Genomic DNA, 9237 nt, shown 5'->3' with positions numbered 1-9237 from the left:
AAGAGCTATAATTGGCTACTTAATAGCCCTATGTGGACTGGCAGCCTACAGAAGGCTGTTTGGCATTATACTTGATTTTATGCAACTTAAATGTGCCTCCTTACCAGAGATTCATCTGATGCCCTATTGTACCAAGTTGTCTGCTACCTCATAACATTGTCAAACATGCCCACCCATCTGGATTATGATAGGTTTAACTGATCATCATGTGACCCTAACAATTAAATTTTTTTTTTTCTTATAGTTTTCATACTATGAGTTTATAACACCCATGCACGCCCCTTGCAGTACTGGGCCCAACAGAATGCCAGCAGCTTGCGCTACTGATGCGGGAGGCATCTCCTGACGCTTCTATGCTCAGTTCCAGACATCAGTGCGGCCGGAGCAACATAAAGCAAAAAGGCAAGAGACAAATCTTTAAAAAACAAAATCTTTATTTGGTCCGAAAGAACCTGAGATGAGAGCACAGGGCGCCCCAAATGTCTCTATCTATACAATCTGAGTATATAGGCTGATAAAATAGCATTCTGTCTTATTACAGCTGAACAGTATGTACAAGAATCAAAATATTCATATTTCCCAGGTGTGGCAGGCATAGATCAGGACCCCGATACAGAGTGGAAGGGAGTTGGAGGAGCATCTACCTCTTTCAGTGTCCTACGGAGATAAAAGAAGGGGGGGGGGGGGGTAGAGGCAGAAGGGAATGGTGAGAGTGCGGAACATATAGATTCTGCCCATCAAATTGTGGGTTGACTGCTTTGTGCAAATAGCTCAGGCACAGGTGTCGGGAACGTATTCTCCCGCCGGATCCCCCCCACAGCAGCAATACCCTGGGGTACAACCTGATCCTTAGGCTCTGTCTGTACACTGCAGCAGTCTGGCTTTTGGCAGAGAGCAGGTTTAATAGCAGAGGCTGGCAAACACATTCACTTGCCCAACTCGGCTGGGTACCATTGTAGTCAGCAGCAAAACAACATTATACAGATCTCTATAAAATGACATTAATACATCTGCAAAGAAACTCTTCAACAGTGGTGGATGGTCTTTAAAATCTTAATTAAAGGGGTAGTTCATCTTTAAATAAACAGTTAGTACCCTATACAATGTCCTTTTCTTAGCAACTTTTCAGTTGGTCTTCACTTTTATCTTTTGAACTATTTACTAAACTTTTTATGCGGGCCCTCTTCTGTTTACATTCCAGGCTCCTATTCACACCACTGCCTGGTTACTATGGTAAACTGGACCCTAGCAACAAGATAGCTGCTGAAATTCCAAACTGGAGAGCTCCTGAACAAAAACCTAAATAATGAAGACCAACTGCAAACCATCACAGAATATCTTGGCCTACATCATAGCAGTTTGCAGGGTCACTTGATATAATCTGTGCAGTCACTTGCATATACCAATCAGCAGCAGAAGGGGGATGGCCAGTTGAGCCAAACCAACCTGACGCAAAAACCCAACCAGGCCAGCATTTTTGGCCACGTGCTTGCAGCTTAACCTCACATCAATAACAGGAATATGCCTCTAAGACAAACCCCACTGTAGGTCACTATGCCCCTACGCCCGTGGCACACTGGGTCAGAATCAAAAGGACTTGTGATTGGTCACATGAGTGTCCGGCTCATATCAATGGCAAGAGGCACAAGGCTATTTATTCATGGTGCTTGCTATGGATGCCATGGAAAGACCAGTGGAATGCCACCACAATCAAAATGCCCAGTGCGAAAGGGTGAAAATCTTAAAATACCCATCACCCAAAGGGTCACATAGCAAATATACCCTGTTTCTAAGTGGACGCTGTTATGTATCTGTTTCCCTTCAGTAATCTGTGTAAGGGCAGAGCCCAACCTTACCTTCCAGCTGCCATACTGCATGCCTGCATAGATTATCTACTTACATGAGTGTGCTTATAATGTCCTTCTACAGAGAATGTCTCTGCAAAGACAGCAACATGGCAGCTCCTGCTCCCTATATAAATAATGTGGCACACACTGCATATGGGTGCCCTATAATCCCTTCATATTTTCCCTTTTATTTCATATCTATGGCACACATTGGCATATTTCACCTGGGATCAGAAAGCCCTGTGTGCCATAGGCCTAAGTACCCTTTTTAATTAGCACACGTCAGTTAAAAACAACATTCTAATATTGGATAAAGTCTCTCCTGAATTTGGTTAGACTGCACTGCTACACTCTAACGCAGCACAACAGCGCCCTCTGCCTGCAAACACGAAAGCAGCAATAAATACAAAATCTGCACTTGGCACCAAAGCAGTAGCCAGTGGTTTACAGGTGGCTAGCCAAAGGAGAAAGTGATAGCCAAGCACAGGTAATGGCCTGCAACCCTACAGATGTCATGTACTACAATACCCATCACCCTGGAGCATGGCAAAAATGCCCCCTCCCCATCCATTCTTTTAGCCCGACACACAAATATGAAACAGATCTCCCTGATCTTTGTGATTATTTCTTTTTGCAAGCCAGAGGACGCCACCATATTGTTTGCTGTGCGCCATCTTCCACCCATAAGTGGCAGTGTGCAGACAATATACCATGCCCTTATACTGTATTGGTCAAGGGTGTGGTATATATTTCCCTTAAAGATATGATGGCACCCATGATTTGCAAAACAGCAGGTAGGATGGGGGCAGGTAATGCCATTAGACTCTATGGGGGTTATGTAATAAAAGGCACTAAGGTTGCCCAGGAGCAGTAACCCATAGTAACCAATCAGCAGGTAGAATTTACTGGTCAAACATCTTATTGGTTGCTATGAGTTACTGCTCCTGGGCTAACTTAGTGCCTTTTATTACATATGGGGGTACATGTTCTGTAAACATTTGCACTATATGTTTGGCATGGTTGCCTTGCCCTTTATTCTATCCCTGTATAAGACCCTCATAATCCCACTCATTCTGGCCATTTGTACAATGAAAAATATATCTATTACATAGGACTGGGTAAAACAATGCATAGATCAGTCAGACTGAGTGCTACAGCCAGGGGCCCCACAGGGTTATGGGTAAAGTCACCAGGCTGCTTCCCGTATGAACTGGCCAAAAGAATAACATTGTACAAATTGAGAAGCGATGAAGCAAGTACATCAGTTACAGATGCAACTCCCTTCAGCATCATTGCATAAAGAGTATGCTGTTTGTTAACAGCAATAAGCCTGTTTATACTTGCCCTTTAAAAGTATGGGAATCCACCTGGGGAGCTATGAAGGCAAACTGCCGCTTTTACTTGCAAATGTAATATAGAAAGCAAAGGGAAAGGCAACTGCATCCTGTTAAATCCCGGTGGAGCTCCAGATGTATTCCCAGTAGGCTTTCACCCTCAATTATACATTGATGAATTATGGGAGTTGCAGTCCAGCAACATCTGGGGACCCAAAGAGGGTTAAAAGAAACTAGACAAGTGGCTAGCACAAGCCATAGCAGATGTTGCTTTACCATAAACTAAAGAGAAACACACTCAGGATGTATTTCCCATGATGCCTAGGTTGCTGCTAGGACGGATGTTTGGCTAATCTTGCAATACAGCCTTCTGATGGGGCTTGGCAGTGGCTACCATGCTTACTGGGGCTTCTAGTGCAACAGACAGGTTATCTGCTTCTGATCCGAACCCATCACATGCCCGCTGGGAGTAGTCGCACCATTCATCAGTTTAGTATTAAAAAAAAATCCCTTAATTACCCTATATTTTTGGTAAAATCCCCAAAACCAGACACTTTCCTAACACAGGCATAAATTACTTTCCAGCAGCTGGGGGACAGCATTTGCTGCTGCACTTTCCTGAGCACTTGCCAGCAGCAGCCTTCTATGGAGAAAGTGCTCAGGAAATGAAGTGTGCGCAAGTACTTTGCTCCCCCATCTACAATACCAGCACATGCAATATGTAAGTTCTATTATGTGGGGAACAGTTAAACACACATATATATATATATATATATTTCTGACAATGCCCATTTCATGTAAGCAATGTACAAACCAATGCATCCAGTGCTTTAAGGCGCAGAGTTTGCTAATTTGCAGGCAAACAAGTAAAAAATGGCTACATTCCTCCCTAAAAAATAGGAATCAATTTGTCAATAGTGATTGTATAGTAGTATTAAAAAAAGGGAAATAAAGCCAGCTCCAATGCAGGGACTTGCACTCTAACACTCCCAATAATCACCTTTGAGGGTGCTGGAGGTTGGGGTGCCAGGGGTGACCAGTCTCTGCACCACTGATTTATACAGAACAACACCCAGCCATTGCATATCTGCTCATCCAGGACCTATAGCGACACAGGTCACAGCTAAAATGTGAAAGCCATTCTCCAGGGACATGGCCCTTTGATCATTTCATTATTTAAGGGGGGTGCGGCGGCAATAACGTTTTGACTCATATTTGGTTATGCTAAAATATGCAACATAATAAAAAGAGATAAAATCTGGAGCCAGAGCCAGTTCCACTAAGTGTTGGACTGAGACCCACAGAGAACCAGACACCCTAAGCCCACTCTCAGAGCAACAGAAGTATAGTGCCAAATCGTTTTTTATGTATGAACATAGGGATAGGCTGATAGGAATAGTTTTGGTACCCTGGCAGGGCCCACCGGGATATATTCTGGTTATCTGATAGGCTAGTCCCACCCTGCTTATTATAAGAGCAATAGGTGCATTGTTACTGGTTAGCAGTAAAGAGACAGCCACAGAGGGAAATGCTAAAGTTAATGGCACACAGGACTACTTGGGGTGCTTTAAATGCCTTTTTAGTAGCCCAAAATTGTGGCCCAAAGCACCTAAAACAGCCCCTCATAGACAAATGGAAATCACCTGACAAAGATCTAATGTTTCTGTCTGGTTACCCTTTGAAACATTCCCCCATATCAGTACAGGTTTATTCTATTCCCTTACAGAAGCTAGTTAGCTTTACATACTGTTGTACCCTAAAATAAAGTGAGGGGAATCTAAGTTGTAGGACTAGAGGTGTGTGTGTGCCAAGCTCCTCGACAGCTGTGCGTGTGTTGTGGAACAGCAAGTTTAGGAGTGTGCATTAATGGCGGGATTAGGGGGCAATGACAGGGTCCCTGTATACACAGGAAAAGAGTCCTGAGTAGATTTCAAGTGTCATCATTTGGGAAGGGTTTCAAGTCTGTAAAGTGCTCCTGCCGACCCTGTACAGAGCACCCAAGCGCCCAGGCTGGGTGTCAGAGTGGGCGGGGGCCGTGGAGGCCAGACACCTCAGGAGACAGTGGGGGGCTGTGGGTGCCTTTGCTGGACATCCAGTCATTGAGAAATGCCTGATTGGCCTTGCGGTGTGCCAGGCGATGCGTGATAGAGAAGCCAGCATTCCCCTCCAGTTGGGACAAGATGACCAGCACTTGCCTGGGGAAGGGGGGAGAGAAGAAGGAGTTAATATAAGCAAGGGCTGAAATCATACAAGCACAGGGGGTGGGACACAAAAAGCCCATGGGCTGTGGGTTTGTCACCTGTGCAGCGGTGGGACACTGTCGCTGGTTTTGAGGCAGCCTCGGGTGGACACAACATTGAAGCTGTCTGTGCAGTCACACTGGATGTGCAAGTAGGATTTAGGGTGCCTATTCTCCACCACCACGATTAGTCCAGCCCATCCGTGCGTCAGGTAGTAACAGGTCATCCCTTCACGACCCTGAGGAGGAGGAGGAGGAAGAAGAGGAGAAATTAGCAGATAAATCACAACTCTTTAGATATGATAACTTGATTGTTGCCACCTTGCACTCATGTCCAGGCCTGTGGCCACCCAGTCTCACCCAAACTGGATCAACTGGTAACAACAAGGATAACATGCCCGTGAGGAGGCCAAGTTGGGTACTGAGCTCAAAAGAAGATTGGTTGGCAGTGCCAATCAGGAGGTTACCTCATGCCTTTCACCTTTATCTTCTGTCAGCAGGATAATGGCATCAGCGAGTGTTGTTGGCTGAGCTTCCACCTGTTCCACCATAACCAGCCGGGAACTGTAAATGGCCAGAATGTACCCTAGAGCGTCTGAGGCGGCACGGCGGTTGTTACTGCTACCTGTGGGGCTGGAGGCTGCGCAATAAAATAGTGTTACAGGTTTAATGTTACCCAAGCCACATAATCCCATGTAGAAAAGCCTGAAAACGAAATACTGTATGATGGTAAACCTATGCCTGGCCCTAACCTGTCCGCTCCCAACCCTTACTTATATACCCACCACTGACCCTCTCAGATGTTACTGAAGCAAAAGGGGACTGATGTCACGGGTGACTCATAAAAAAAAAAAAAAAGAATAATTCTGCCACCCGCAGGTTTCAGACGGCCTGTGCAACACTACTGCGCAATAAGTTTATATACTCCTATCCAGGCATTACAGCACACACTGCCCAATGTGTTGCACCCTGTCCCCTGCCGAGCGCTTACCCTGAGCTGGGGAGGAACCTGCTGCCATGAGAGTCTGCCAGTGGTTGAAGGCACAGCACACGACGGCATACTCTCCGGGCTCCAGCATAACGTCGCATCCCACAAACTTCTTCACTGCCCTTTTGCTGTGCGCCATGAGCCGTCCCAACATCACCTTTCCTGACCCGCTGTGGGATGCCCGGAAAACCATGATGCAGAGGTCCAGAAGGTGGCTGTCCACAGTGTCGGAACGTCTGCAGGGGAACAGGGTGCATTAAACTTCTGCAAAGGGAGCAAAGTCTCTTGTGCATGAGTCAGAGCTGGGGCCACTTACCTGCTGCCTTCCTGGAACAGAGAGAACTCCATCGCCGTGCGTTCCACTACCGTAAGGGAAGTGACCGTGACCGGAACAGAGGCCTTGTTGGGAAAGGTGCCCTGGACTCTTACTTCATGCCAGTCCGTGTGTATCTTACAAATGTCCACCGAGTCAAAATACCTATTAGGAAGAAAAGATTTAGGGCTTATTCCTAGTGCCATGGGATGTGTATGCTTGATCTAAGCACCCTTCTGTTGTACAGCGCTGCAGCGAGTGTCAGTAACAGTAATGCTCACCGAATGAAGTCATTGTACTCCATCCAGAAGACTCCCTCGCTGCTTCCATGGGGCATCAGTTCATGCTTTAGGGATGCTGGCCACTGAGACCACTCGTCCGACCAACTTCCATTCCAGGAGAAGCGCCCCCACGGGTTGCGTAACCGGAGAAGCCTGCCAAAACATCGAGGTGTTATCCCCAAATTTCCCTTATCCCGTCTGTGTGCTTGACGTTTGCTTTGCTTTCTTATCTCAGTCGCACTGCCACTAACTACTACATCCACTAACTAAAAGTTAACTAAGTATATTATAGAATGGCCAATTCTAAGCAAATGGGCTTTATTTTTTCTTTTTATAGTTTTTTAAAATTATTTGCCTTCTACTTATGACTCTTTCCAGCTTTTAAATGAGGGGGGTCACTGATCCCCCACATATAAAAAAAAATGCTCTGTGAGGCTACAATGTTATTGTTATTGCTACTTTTTACTACTTATCTTTCTATTGGGGCCTCTCCAATTCATATTCCAGACCCTCATTCAAATGAATGCCTGGCTGCTATGGTAATTTGGACCCAAGCAACCAGATAGCTGCTAAAATTCCAAACTGGAAATCTTCTTAAATAACTCAAAAACAACAAATGATATTAACTAAAAAAAACAATTGCAATTGGTCTCAGTATTCACTTTCTACATCATGCCAAAAGTTAATATAAAGGCGAACAACCCCTTAAAGAGAAGAAATAAACAATGGTTAGGATCTTGAACGCCACAGAGAAATTCAGAACAATCTGCATTTCAACCACTTGGGGGCGATGTAATAAAGTTTTCCCAGTAGAAGTAACACCTAGCAATCAGAAGGAAGCATTTATTGGTCACCTGTTTAAAAGCAACTTTCTTATTGGTTGCTGCTCCTGGGCAAACATACAGCCTTTTATTACATATGGCGGTTTGTCTCCTCCTCGCCGAGCTATTAACTGCCTGTATGGCATACCCCCTGGAATCTCTGGGAGCCATTGCCCATGAAGACAGGGAGATTCTCAGGCTATGGCATTTTAAGGGAGCTCAGGCACTTCTCCTTGGGAGCTTTCAACAGCCCATTCGCATTTGGCTCAAGCTTTATTATTGAACGTGGCAGTATTATTGGGCCCACTGCTGTTCATCCCTATTTCCTACATATTCCACTCACCGGAATCCTTGAACATCTCGAACATCCAGTATGGAGTAAGCGTGCCGAGGTCTGAGCCCCACATTCTCATAAGCAATATCATCCACTTTCATGTTCCCTCCGCCACATGACGCTCCCATTAGGAACCTGTATATAACAATATCAAGCAACCGCAACATCATTACATGATTTTCTTATTGGCTATGAATAACCCTACTACGTGCCTAGAGCTGGCCATGGCCTTGCAATGCAATATTATAGTATTCTTTCTGTGGGTGAAGCTAATGGTTCATTTGGCAAAAGTGAAAGAGACGTGCAACTCCTGCCATCCCATGTTGCTGGTTGCCACCTATAAGCATTGAACACTGTCACTGAGTCTACACTGGTAAAAATGGTGTGTTGGCTCAGAAAGACCGCTAGGTTACACAGCAGATAATGGACAAGCTCTGTAAAACACCACTGTATTCTACAGAGCTTATCTGTTATCTGCTATGTAACCTGCGCCGTTTAGTCCTATTTTAGTTTGAATAGCTGCCCCAATGGAAACCTTTCTTACAAAAACTACACTCAGTACGCCAACTCATATTTACAGGGACAGTGACCGCAAACAAGTGCTTTCCGCAGGCTGGAGAAGCCATAGTGCCATAGCCAGGTCAGAAGGCTGCACAAGACAGAGCTTCAGTTCATTCAAAGTTTGGAAATGAACATTAAGCACCGGGGTAATACACAAGGTTCGATGGAAAATAATGGATTGTTCTCTTAATGTTCTTTTAATTAACCAATAAAATGTGCAATTAGCCCTGATTGCATTCCTTTTATAGAAGCAGTTATTACTTATTTCTTAGTATACAACATCCTCACATAGGGATAAGAGCTAACACTGCTTACTAACATTTGTCCCAAAGGTACTGTTAGCCTCTGCCTGACCCAAAGCCAAAAGGCAGCAAGTAATACAGAGTCAATCAGAGGCAACTCAAGCATGGGTTCAGCGAAAAACCTACGCGCGCGGGGAAAATCCTGTGGGAAGCAAATCGCTGCTTTCAAAGGTGGTAAGGGGGAAGGGAAATGACCCATATGGGATGACCCATAGCA

At 45.2% G+C, this 9237-nt stretch overlaps 1 protein-coding gene across 4 annotated transcripts in view; it reads right to left on the bottom strand.

The window, feature by feature from the left end:
• Positions 1–416: 416 nt before the first annotated feature.
• Positions 417–9237, bottom strand: part of capn15 (calpain 15) — a 31272-nt gene continuing 22451 nt past the window's right edge. For 3 of the 4 annotated variants that reach the window (XM_031892484.1, XM_031892482.1, XM_031892483.1), the window contains exons 6-12: positions 8167–8292; positions 7003–7155; positions 6725–6886; positions 6412–6644; positions 5888–6060; positions 5481–5659; positions 417–5376 (exon numbers count right to left, since the gene is read on the bottom strand). In XM_031892484.1, the coding sequence (XP_031748344.1) occupies positions 5199–5376; positions 5481–5659; positions 5888–6060; positions 6412–6644; positions 6725–6886; positions 7003–7155; positions 8167–8292 (1204 nt within the window). In that variant the 3' untranslated portion in view covers positions 417–5198. 4 annotated transcript variants of the gene reach the window in all.

Source organism: Xenopus tropicalis, chromosome 9 (genome assembly GCF_000004195.4).
Source record: "Xenopus tropicalis strain Nigerian chromosome 9, UCB_Xtro_10.0, whole genome shotgun sequence".
In the NCBI taxonomy this organism is placed as follows: Eukaryota; Metazoa; Chordata; class Amphibia; order Anura; family Pipidae; genus Xenopus; species Xenopus tropicalis.
Note: the sequence above shows the minus strand (reverse complement) of the source record. Positions and strands in the feature narration are given on the sequence as shown.